At 40.7% G+C, this 11,954-nt stretch overlaps 2 protein-coding genes across 2 annotated transcripts; both read right to left on the bottom strand.

Annotated features, from left to right (window-relative positions):
• Nucleotides 1–3,911: 3,911 nt before the first annotated feature.
• Nucleotides 3,912–5,176, bottom strand: LOC128879491 (exosome complex component RRP46-like). Its single transcript, XM_054128672.1, has 6 exons — nucleotides 5,052–5,176; nucleotides 4,812–4,997; nucleotides 4,633–4,746; nucleotides 4,429–4,550; nucleotides 4,207–4,350; nucleotides 3,912–4,145 (listed from the first exon to the last, which is right to left on the bottom strand). Exons 2-6 carry the CDS (start codon nucleotides 4,909–4,911, stop codon nucleotides 3,963–3,965), a joined length of 663 nt encoding a protein of 220 aa, XP_053984647.1. The 5' UTR covers nucleotides 4,912–4,997; nucleotides 5,052–5,176; the 3' UTR covers nucleotides 3,912–3,962.
• A 214-nt stretch (nucleotides 5,177–5,390) lies between these two features.
• LOC128879860 (radial spoke head protein 6 homolog A) lies at nucleotides 5,391–9,720 on the bottom strand. Its single transcript, XM_054129393.1, has 11 exons — nucleotides 9,230–9,720; nucleotides 8,289–8,478; nucleotides 7,995–8,200; nucleotides 7,730–7,817; nucleotides 7,395–7,646; nucleotides 7,034–7,156; nucleotides 6,816–6,969; nucleotides 6,308–6,456; nucleotides 5,997–6,220; nucleotides 5,592–5,782; nucleotides 5,391–5,510 (listed from the first exon to the last, which is right to left on the bottom strand). The coding sequence occupies exons 1-11, from the start codon at nucleotides 9,346–9,348 to the stop codon at nucleotides 5,452–5,454; spliced, it is 1,755 nt and encodes a 584-aa protein (XP_053985368.1). The 5' UTR covers nucleotides 9,349–9,720; the 3' UTR covers nucleotides 5,391–5,451.
• Nucleotides 9,721–11,954: the final 2,234 nt, after the last annotated feature.

Below are 11,954 nucleotides of genomic sequence, written 5' to 3'. Positions count from 1 at the left end.
CCGCGATGACAACGCGAACCTTTCCCTACCGGCAGCTCTGGCACCCTCGCCAGTCTAACGATCGAGCACCACCTTCGAGATGAGCTCTCCATTTTACGACTCGCCTACATACGCGCGCGGGGTTCCCCGGACGAAATAGGCGGCTTTCGGTTGCCTCCTCGCTATTCGGGCCCCAAAGGTGGGCCCCTGCCTTTTATTTCTGGCCCCTCGCGGCCAGGCCGTCGCCGTCGTTTTCGCTCTTTTCTAAGCCAAGGCTCGCCCATTGGCGCAAGGGTAGTTGTTATGAAATTAGCATGAGCGATCGGGACCCAGGCTACGTAGGTAATCGCTTCGAAGGCACCACGTCGGGATTGGACAAGCTGGGACCGGATGCTTTGCACGATGCCGCCAATCGTGAACGCGAGACGGCACCACCGGTGCGTCCCATTGGCCTGCCACGATTTACGAGCCTTTTGCCCCGAACGTCTTTGCCCCATCGATGAAGAAGATCTTCCACTCTTTCGTTCATCCCCTCCCTCTGTTGCACCCCAGCTCCGTACGGCTTGCAATTAAGAGTTCCGATGTCTCAATGGAAGCTGCGCCGAGATTACGCTCGAGAGTCGAGCTATGCATTTCTGAACGGTCAACCCGTTCTTCTGTAAGTAATTGCATTCATTAGGGTATGTCACTCACGATGCTGCATCGAGAGACTCTTCTTAGGGGGGGGAAGAAACCTCGCGTCAAGTGTTCGCCATCGAGGCAGATGAGTTCGATTGGATCGTTGGAGGGTAGTTTTTGGAGCATGCTTTATCCATTCGATGAGTTGTTTAGGAATTAGGTTCAAAGATTGCAGTCCTTCTGTTGTTACGTTAATGGGTTCAGCCTCTGGCGGTTCTGACTCTCGTTATGCCTTGATGCTCGATTCTTCTTGCGTCCATCTTCTTGCATTCTTCTTCCTCTGATTGCATAGCCATCGTTTGTTTGTCTCCTATCGTTAACTAAAATTCTTAAACGTGCTACATACCTAATAGAAACATTCGTTCTACTTTCTCAACAGGAGTACCAGAAGAATAATCGTTCCGGAAATTCATGCACGCCCGAGTCTCGACAAGGCAGTTTCTTACGCTCTCCTTATGCATGATCGCGACGTACCCCTGGCCAGGCCCAGAAAGAACGGCTTCTCATAAAACATGTCCTCAAGCAGTGCAGGTCGATAGTAATTACGCTACCTCGTACTCGACTTGTCGTCAGGCAAACCTCCTCGCATAAAGTGCCTCGCTAAAAATTACACACTGGTCACGCAATATTATCTTGACATGTAACCAGTAGATTATCGCAATCACCGCGACAAAAGCCTTCATCAGGCTCTGAAACACTATGCCGCGGTAATTCTAATTCTTGGTCATTTCTGTGCTTTCAACTTGTAGAGCTTTTATTTTACATTCCCAATCTTTCACTCGCTCTATGAAATGACTTCATTACGAGGTCTTAGGGAGCCACCGTTAGCCAATCGTATCGCTACTCTCAGCTTAAGAGGAATGGGTCCTCGTAAAGCACGTCCTCGGGCAGGACAGATCGATAGTAATCACGCTATTTTGTAGTCTACTTGTCGTCAACTAATAGCTCGCATAAAGCACTTTACTGAAGTTACGTGCTAGTTATGCAACATTATGCCGACAGTAGTAAGAAAACTCCACTCTGGGTCTCTGATTCACGTACTCGATCGATAGACTAATGATTCATGTTACGATTCTTTGTTAAACACGGTGAAACAATGTTAAATAAGCCTAATTATATATAAAGATTGATAGATAGAGATAGAAGAGATAGAGAGGTTATTTTTTATATCACTCACGAGTGATGGACAGTAGTCAGCAGTGGTCCAGCAGGCGTCAGAAATGGTCAACCATGGTCAGACGGGACCAGGTGCCTTCATCGCACGAATTTTTAATAGTTGCAACCAGTAAAACTAAAGAATTTAATTATAAATCTTGAAATATTAACTCGATTAACAATCGAATCCTGAATTTACACACACGCACAACATATCTCGTTCCCAAAGATTCTCCGCCCGTTCTCCAAAAGGCGCTGCGCACCGAAATTCAAGCGAAACTAGAGGCGCGGCGATTGCGCGGGGAAAATGGACGACTTCCGGGGCAGAGAGCCGGTCGAAATTAGCGAGAGGAACGCCAGGCGAGTATTATCGACGGTTGGTCAGGGCGAAGGGAAAGAAGGCGGTCCCGGGCAATAATATTTCGCGTTCCGCAATTTTTTGCCCGGCCGGGAGTTCCATTCGAGGCTCATCGGCGACTCGTGGTGCGCCGGTGGTTCCCCTGCCCCTCAAACCTCCACCTTCTGGTTCCGCCGTGGGTATTAATTCCGGGAGGGAAAGAGAAAAACGGAAAGCGAACAAGGAGCGACGGTTCTGCCGCGGTGGGTGGGGCGGGGCATGCAGGGGGCGATGGGGGTACGAGGCGAGGAACCAGGGAGAACAAAACGATGCAGAAGACCATCTATGAGATGAGAAAATAATAATAAAGTGGAAATGAGCGAGCCGGTCCATAAATTGCTCCGCTCCTTGTTAATGGTCTGGGGGCCCGGGGCGACCTCAGCTAAACGTGGCCCGGTCTGACCCGGCCTCCGTCTCTCTCTCCTTCACTCTCGTTTTCTCTTCGTTCCTCTCCTCTTCGTCTCCGGCCATGGTCAGAGGCCCGAGCGGAGGATCTGGTCCGACCCGTTCGAGACGCTCTTGGAAGGCTCATTTCTGTATTTAATGGACGTCCAGAGATGGCCACCGAGTCCCTGGGCTCCCGAGAGCCAGCGCAGAGGAACTAAAAGGGTCCGGAGGACACAAAGGATGCACGTCGAACCTTGGTACTGGCTGTGATTGGCGACCGGGCGTGGCTCCACCGACAGATATCCTCCGCTTCTCTTTAAAGGGGGTACAACGCCGTTCGATTCGAGGACATTTATATTTTACGTTTTTATTTTATTTTATTTTTTTTTTCATACGAAACGGTGCCGGCAAGAGTCCAAAAAACGTGGAGAATCGTGCGTTGGCAGGACTCTCCTTCTTCTCGAGTCTTTCCCCAAAGAGTTATTTAGGGATTATATAGACATGGTAATCGTAAAATTTTAGCACTTTCACTTGGGAGAGGACATTTAATTAACGAAACTTTATTTGTAATGAATAGCAAGTAGTGTAATTATTTAAAGTATTAAGGAGTACTTTTGAATGCCTAATATGCAGATTGCCTTTTCATATGTAATAGAATTTAAACTGTAAAACTGTAAAACTGAAACTGTAAAATATAAATAATAATATGAACCTTCTTCGCATTTCAAATTGATTTACGTAGCGCTCAAGTTTCGAAAGTAGTACCGATATCTCCAGCAGAGGGCAGCAGCGATCAGAGGAATCCCAGTGTCATCTGGAAGAACGCTCTGGAAACGTACTACACTCGACGACAAGATGGCAATCCCACGGGAACCGGCTATGGAGTTCTACAATACTTGCATGCAGTACAGAAGAAAACGTCCCGTTCTGTTTCCAGTAACTGATATTTGAACGAATAGTGTGAATATAAGTGTTCCTTACCGTTTTTGTAATTCGAAATTTGAAAGAACCAAAATGAAGTACACTTACGGACAGTGCAATCACGGTATGAAATATTTCGGTATCCTTAATAAAACGACAATGGTCGATTCATTTCCAGCTATCTACTTTTTCGGTTTAACTGCAATTGAGGAAGGAATACCTTGTTAATAAAGCATTTTTTACTGTGTCCACTATATTTAGATATATTTTTACCTAAACCATAGGTTTATCATAATAGTAACTCAACAATATTAAACGGGCAAGGTTTATAGTTATGTGCAATTGCATACCTCTATTTAATCCATGGGAAACATACAATTTAATTATGTTTAGGATAGGTTAGGACATAGTTATGGTAGACATATTTCATAAAAAAATAGAAGTTTTATATGACATTTGCATACTTTTTTACAAGATTTCTATAAAAATCAAATACATATTGGCTAGCTTCTTTACACTTTTCCATTGTTTCGAAAAACTCTGATTCTGTAAAACGACCTGCGGTATGACAACATATGACATCTTTTTTTATACCATCAAATCCGTATGTGAATTCAGCTCTAGCATCCTAAATGAAAAATATAACACATGTTTTACTCTATATTAAGAATAAAATTTATCCAACATACCTCCAACTGAGCATTGTTTGGATCTAATATAATATTTCCAGTATCTGTTTCTATCATGCAACTAACTGCTGCAAAAGTATATTTCATTGGAATAGCTGCATTAATAAGTGCCAGGCAGGCTGCATTAATTGTGCAAGCTAACAACTGAAATATTAATTCAAATTTCCGAATTTAGAACTCACATATTTTTGTACTACAATATGTCATAAAGACAAACCATACCCCACCAGAATCTTCCAACTCCTGTACATTGATACAGATAGCAGTTGCAGGATGAAATGTAACAATCATAGCTGCCTCGCATGTTTCTTTTATGTACAATTCCGTCATCCTGTCATCCACCTCTTAAAGAGACAATCAAAGACTTTCATTATCGCGTTATTAATAAATTAACATCAAAATTTTATTGAAAACTTTAAAACTTACTAGCTGGTCCTTTTATAGGCACATATGATACCTCAACAGCTGCTTTGTTGTAAACCATTTTTTGTGGTTTTGCTTCTATTGGTCCATAGATACCCACGACGACTGCTGTGTCTCCTAAAACATAGAAATTATGTATGAATAATGATAAAATGTATTCATAAGAGTTAAGGTTAACCTACCTTGCATCAACATTGCTGATCCATCAGGCATAGATAATTGATTCAATTCGCAAAGTATTGGTCGTAATACGATGTCAGTTTTCGTAGCTTCTTCAGTCATGTTTTTTCCTTTGAATTTACGAATTTAATACCATAACACTATTTACCATCATTTGGCGGGATACCCATATTTTTGAGGTTATGATGCTACAAACAATGAAGCACATGTATCAGGAATTTATAGAAATCTACTTTATTCACCAGTAGACAGAAATTCCCTAGGAAATTCGAGCTTAGAAGATTACTTTTACAATAACAGATAGACTCGTTTAATTCATAAAAATAATTATTTTTAATGTTTAAATAATTGAAACTTCTTACACATGACTCAGTAGGTACTCAGTGCTTACAGATCACTTCTTGATCTTCATAGATCACGTGCTCTTTAATGTTAGATATCGCAAAATGTAATCACAGTAGTTAGAAATTAAATATACATCTATTTTATTAATACTTCATAAATTCTATGTAATTAGAAGTAACCAGCTCCTTAGATATAGTACCGATTGTACCCGATGAGTCACAATAATTAAGCCTGTACCTGGATCTGTTTTACCAACAGTTATAAATCATTACTTTCATGGTAAAACAGATATCTTGATCACTCGTCTTCTTCGTCTTCCTCTTCCTCTTCTTCCACCATTTCTTCTTCTTCATCTCCTACAGACACAATTCGATTGAATGATTATAAAATAGATCAGAAATCTTCTTATCTAGGTTTGAAGATATTATTTTAGATACCCATTGGGATAACCGGTGGAGGAGGTAAGTGAGCAATGCGGTAGGCCTCTTCTTGTTCGAAGGTGGGATCCAGAACCTCCATGATCTCAGGACCTAATGCATACTGGTCTTGCACAGGTGGCATGGTCGGTGGACTATAGTTGTAAGCGTGGTACTTGTGGCCCCAGCCGATATACACGTTACCAAAACGCCTATAGGTCGACACCATTAAAGTAACATTAGCGTAATTTCCCGCGCATTAATTTCCCTTTAACGCGCCATAATTTCTCCTATCCTAGTCGACTTTCGATAACAAGTCCCAGACTCGTTTCTTCGGTATCGAGAAAATTTACATTCGACGACCACATTAATATTGCAGATACGTCTGCTTAATAGAAAATCATTATCGAATAGGGGTGCATGTACCTTCCACAGGCGAAGGCGAATGCTCCTGGCCAAGTGTTCGACCTAACTAGGGCCACTGCTAGATCTGGTAAGACGGTAGAGGACTGCGTGACTGTCCAGGGGATTATCGTGTCCACGATAGCATCTTCCGATAAGGGAGTCAGTAGGGGTGGTCCCACTTCTTTCTGGACTTCAGTCCTTTCCTCCTCCTCGTCCTCCAATTCTTCTTCTTCTCCGACTTCTTCCTAAATGCGTTGTGTATATTAGTAGATTGACATGTAGGAAAGGTGGTTTGCTGTATTTTTGGTTTTCTAATGTTTAATTCGACTAACGTCTTGGTCCTCCTTGGCTGGGTTCCACCAAACAGTTCGACCCTGTTTTAGGATGTATTGTGTGTGATGACACCAGTTTGTCATGGAAGGGTCCACCAGGTCCTTGACAGGTAGAGGATCGTAGTGCACATTTTCTGACAAAGTCCCACCTTTGTATGTAATATAACAAGTGTATGCTGATTAGAGCCAAGTTAGAAAACCTCGAGAGCAATAATAGTGTCTCTTAATAATTTCAAATACAAACATTGTAGTACACTTGGGAACCCAAAGATGTCGCCACTGGCTACTCAAATGGAGTGGGAGTAGATTCCCAATGCTTTGAGTGGCCAGTTTTGACTTAGTTTCAACTTAACAACCCTACAAAATGTTCTATTTTTCGAAAATTATCTGTATTTCTAATACGTAGTATCTAATCTTGAATTCAATAAAATATAATTGCGTGTAATGGTTCTAGCTGTTAGAAACTCGATATTTACCGAGAATCTCGAGAAAGGTCGTGAAAAATTACCTTCTTCCGGCTCCTCTCCCATTTCTTCTTCTTCGTCCTCGCCGCCAAAAGTGAAAAAGCCAATCGGTGAAACGTGAGTAGCCGCGCTAATTCTGGCTATTTGGGCGCGGAGATAATTTTTTTCCGTGCCGGGAAACGGCGGGAACGTATGAATCTACGAGAAAAAACGGCTCGTTTGACGCGGTTTCCATGAAACAGCGCGATATCTCCCCACGTACCGCTGTTTCCAAATTTCCCGTGCACCGGCGGACAATCTGTCGCGCAATTAGTATCTGCTGCGGTGTAACTGTTGGAAGTTCGATCCACTTGTCCAAACCGGGCTCGTTGCATACAAAATACACCTGGAACAAAACCGATTCCTGGAAAAACTCGCCTCGTGTTTCGCATCGCCTATTAAACCGACGTAGAGTGACTCTGTATTTTAGAATATGAAACGATTGGGAAGAAGATAGGAAAGCTTGCAATCCTGGTAGAAATCTAAATATCAGAATTGTTAATATATTTTCTAAAATTAATTAATACTAAAGAAGGATTGCAACGCAGAAAGATTAAAGGAAATTATACTAACTCCTCTTGTACCTTGGCATTCACGCCACTTCCGATCTTCTCTGAAGGCACTTCCGGTGGCGGCTTCCACGAAGGCGTAGGCAGTGGTGGAAAGACGAGTTTCAAACCCTCCTCATCTTTCTCCTCTTTCGTTTCTGTATCTTCCATTTCATCTTCCGCTGCTTCCCTTTCGACCGCTGCGGCCGCTTCTTCCGCGACTCTCGCTGCCTCTTCCGCTTTCGCTTGGTCCTCTTGTCGCTTCCTCTCCTCTTCTTCTGCTAATTTCTGCAGCAATATTCAGACAGACTTTGTTTCAATAAATAGAAGGTAGATTAGAAGATAGACGATTCTTCCTGGGTTGAATTTACCTCTAATCTTTTGTCCAATTCTTCTTGTTGGAGGTCAGCCTCTACTACGTAGTAATTTTTGGGACTTCCCAAAATTTTTCCCCAGAATCTACGACACAAAGTGTGTGTAATGTAAACAGTAAAAAATATTTTGTCATCAAGAATAGTTAGAGTGAATATTATTGGTCGTAATAATTGAAACCTAAGATTTGAGTATTTGAACGAGAATAATTGTGAATTATAAATTGATATCAACTTACTTTATTAATAAACAGAAATCGTGTACCTTATGTTTTCTATAGGAGCTTCAGCCAACAGTTTTCGCAGAGACAAATTAAGCACCACCATTTCATCACGAGGCAAACCTATATTGGTTTGCTCAAAATAAAACAGGAGGTCCAGCATATTCGGTTTCTTCTTCCTCTTCCCTTCGTCTTCTTCCTCATCCTCGCCCAGTGTTTCTCCTTCGTTTTGATCGAGCTGCTGAACGGTCTGCAATTACAACAAAATCGATGTTCCCTAGTAAGCTTGAAAAATAACTTAAACAAAACTAATTCAACGATCGATCACCGGTTCATACCTTGATCAGGTTGATAACCTTTTTTGCATCTTCGTACTGAGTGGGTGGAACATACAGATCTCGAAGGTGGTTGGTTTGAGTCTTGAACCTCTCCTCTTTCACCTTCCTGCTGTACTCCTCGAAAATATCGACAGCGTTTCTTGGTTTCTCTGCTATTATCTTAGCCAACACTTCTGTCAAATGATCATACCTGAATTGTATTCGTAAACGAAACAATTGGAATGTTTACATTTTCAAAACAGTGCAAGGGTGGTTCACTTAAAAATTCCACTTCTTTTATCTACATTCCAAAAGGTTATTTTTCCTAGAATAATTATAAATGCAGTGCTCCAAAAACCCACTCTTCTACCGTTAAATAAACCAAAGGTTCCACGTTTCTTGAATTCCTGATTTAAAGAGCTTTAAGTGTAAACGTCAGAGGAGTTTGAAACGTTCAGTTTGGTATTTTGGGAAGGGGAGGAAATTATTTCGTTTGGGTACTTGTTGCCCTGTCGGTCTGTATTTCATTAAACCTCTCCGTATAAGGTCAGTCTGACAAAAACGACTTTGAGAAGTTCTTTCGCGTTAGGCTATCCACGTTTGTCTCCTCTCACGTTTAATTAAATCAAGTATCGAGGCGGAGGGTTGCTGCTCCGAAACGTTTCTGCCTCGATAACCGCGTTAACGATGCCTTCAAGTTACTGCAAATGATTTCCTAGTTCGCGAAGAGTTTCAGAGTCCTCCCGAAACCCTTTGGAAACATATCCCAAAATTAATTATCAATAACTACATAACGCATTACTTCTGTTTAAGTTCTTTACACGTATCTGCGTTATTATCTCTTTAGTATTTATGTTATTGCACCTTTCATATCATTGCCCTTCTGTCATGTATAATTATAATTTGAGTTTTTTAGTTACAGGTTTATAAACGTGTGTATTTAATCAAATTTGAGAACTTACAAGCTATCACCCGATTCTGGACTGTGTTTCTGAAGGAACTTTTTAGCGCGTCGTATGTCGTGCTCGACGCAAGGAACATCGTCGGGCGGCACCTCTTCAATGTTATAGCTGTACGCCATTTTCAGATCGACCTGTTTCCCCCATCGATTATAAACGTTTCTCGAGCCTCACTTTTTTCTGAAATTCGTGTTATTATTATCTGTCGATCGTAACCAACGTGCCGTCATCGTTTTATAACACGTATCGCTCGATAGCCGGACGCATAACGCCGATTCTCTTTTTTTTTTTTTTTATTCCTTTACAAGATAATCAGCGCCATTCACCCGTTCCGGTGGCATTCACCGTTTCGAAATCGTTATCTAATGACCCAATTACATTAACGAACCAAAAATGTCCCTAATCAGCTCTAAATTAATTAAACCTGCGGCATAGATAGCGCTTCTCTGCTGATGTCTCGTTGATTTCTGCTTCCTGGACCGACGAGTATATTTAAAACTGGAGATAGCCAGCGCTCTACAATTCGTTACGTTAACGTTATTTCGAGACGCCATCGGACGCGATAGTTAACATTTCAATTGGCCGATGGTAGGCCTTTTTTTAACGTGAAAACGAAATTTTCTCGTCGAATTACCGTGTTCCTATCTTGACTGTTATTATCACAATCCTATTAGCATTTTGATAAAGCTTCTAGTTCATGACCCACTTAGCGACTTCAATGGCATTTTTGAAACTACCTCTAGCTATTCCCGATTGCATAGTTTCAATTTAGAGTTTGATATTTCTGCACTTCTAGAGAGCTCATTAATTTTATTGGCTTCAAAATATTTGATTTGAAATTAAATTTGATCGAATGTCTAAGACGATATAATTTTAGATTTAAACCTTCGAGGAGAATATAGGGTAATGCGGTAATGAGTATAAAAAATGGTGCTGGAATTAATTTCAGGTGCTTCCTTATTTTAATCTAATTCATATGTATTTTTACCTCCTATCAAACAATTCATACTCAATAGTGAAAGAGAAAATTTATTTCAAGTTTGTTGATCCGAAAGAGGCAAAGAGTGAGCTGTGTCGTGAACATGAATGGCCATCTATCTCAATGGAATTAAATCGCACGCGCCGCTTTCTATCAGGCCGGATCCTGGAGCATGGTTATCGTCTATCGAGTGTCCTAAATAGAAACGATGCTTCTCGAGGTCACTAGCTGCTTCCTTTGACGCCCACCCCTTTCGATGCGCAACAGGACACGTGTCCTTCCTTTGGAAAAAAAGTGACCTAACCGACTGATTAGGTACGATGCTTCCAGAACATGTTTCTCTTCGAAGTGATTTGTATAATAGATTCTGTATTTGACGAAACACGGAAGGAATTTCGATTTAAATTCCGCTTTCTAATGTATTTTTAATCCTCTAGCTTGAATTAGGTACGCAGGCACCTCGAGACTGAATTTAATGCCCGACAAAAGGGACTTTCTATTTCATTTTGCTAATTTATGCACACATGCTCAAAAATATTATTTCATTTAATCTAATTTAAACTCACATAATGAAATTAATTCTAGATTTAAGTTTAGAAGAACTTGAAGTATTATTTCTGTAGCTTTGAACGTAAAATTACATTTATTTTAATATTCCGCAGAATTCGATTTTGTACTCAACTCCTTTCGACACAGACGAATCGATTTCACGTAAAATCAATTAACTCCCAAGAAGTAGAAGATTTTTAAACTAATAGTTAAAATTAAACCAATCGAAAATAGACATAGCCGATTTCGAAAATGGTTTTGAAACATCTTCTGAGTTTCAGAAATTAGATGCTTCATCAAAATTTCAAACGAGCGAACTCTCAAAACGGGCACTCCACTAAAATATCTACTCGCTATTTAAACAAATCTAATGTTTCAACCGCTCCCAGAGAATTTCAGAACACGATCGCGTTTGTTTAGAGGTTCCCTTTTAGAAATGTTTGTTTATTTGGACATGACCAATTACTCCTGCCATGTATATACAATCTATCCGTACGACATCGGTGTTGTAAGCAGACTGGGAACTTTGTTTCGTAATGGAAAGATCGAAGCACGCGATGAGAGAATTGACAGAATTTTTCGTGACGTTAATTGCTTATAAAATATTTGACCAATCAGGTCGAGGTTTTTCGTTACATGAAGCAACCAAAATGTTCACTCGTATTCCTCCTTTCTCGCAGAAAATGTAGCTTAAGCCTATCGTTCGAAGTATTTTTAACTTAAGTGCAGAATTCTCGTAAAAAATTGTTTATAGTTTGTTTAAGAAACAGTAAACGACACATCAGAAATAGAGCAGATTTGACGTAACGTTTTAAATTGGGGATATGGTAGAATTTTTTTCACAAATGTTTCTTGTGTTCTGTACTGCACGATTTTCAAAAATTTATAAAGTAATTAGTGCTAGGTGTTTACAGTTTCGTATGCTTGGTTATATTTCTACTTATGAGTCTCGGTTCAACGACCCGAATCCTTGCCTCGTTGCTTCGAAAGAGTGTTTAGAGAGGAAATATTCTTCTCGCTTTTAATTTTCTCGGGTCTAAAATAGTTTCGATTGGGCTTACAATCAAATGTTATGAACGTGGAATAATATTATCATTCGCGTGAGATAACCAGGTGCAGGGCCAGGACACGTACCATCATCAATTTTATTTTTCATTGTAGCTACGATGTAGCTTCTTCCAAGAAACCTTCGAGGAATAT

This window comes from Hylaeus volcanicus, chromosome 7, assembly GCF_026283585.1.
Source record: "Hylaeus volcanicus isolate JK05 chromosome 7, UHH_iyHylVolc1.0_haploid, whole genome shotgun sequence".
NCBI classification, from domain to species: Eukaryota; Metazoa; Arthropoda; class Insecta; order Hymenoptera; family Colletidae; genus Hylaeus; species Hylaeus volcanicus.
This window is presented reverse-complemented; position numbering and strand designations above follow the sequence as displayed.

Bases quoted from the DNA above. Each gene is read 5' to 3' on its own strand.
- LOC128879491 (XM_054128672.1), bottom strand. From the start codon at position 4,911: ATGACTGAAGAAGCTACGAAAACTGACATCGTATTACGACCAATACTT. The intron at 4,747-4,811 runs GTAGGTTAACCT...TCTATGTTTTAG, and splicing joins ATCAGCAATGTTGATGCAAG to GAGACACAGCAGTCGTCGTG. The intron at 4,146-4,206 runs GTATGTTGGATA...TTTTTCATTTAG, and splicing joins CAAACAATGCTCAGTTGGAG to GATGCTAGAGCTGAATTCAC.
- LOC128879860 (XM_054129393.1), bottom strand. From the start codon at position 9,348: ATGGCGTACAGCTATAACATTGAAGAGGTGCCGCCCGACGATGTTCCT. The intron at 8,201-8,288 runs GTATGAACCGGT...TTGTAATTGCAG, and splicing joins AGGTTATCAACCTGATCAAG to ACCGTTCAGCAGCTCGATCA. The intron at 7,157-7,394 runs GTACAAGAGGAG...GTTTTGTTCCAG, and splicing joins GAAGTGGCGTGAATGCCAAG to GTGTATTTTGTATGCAACGA.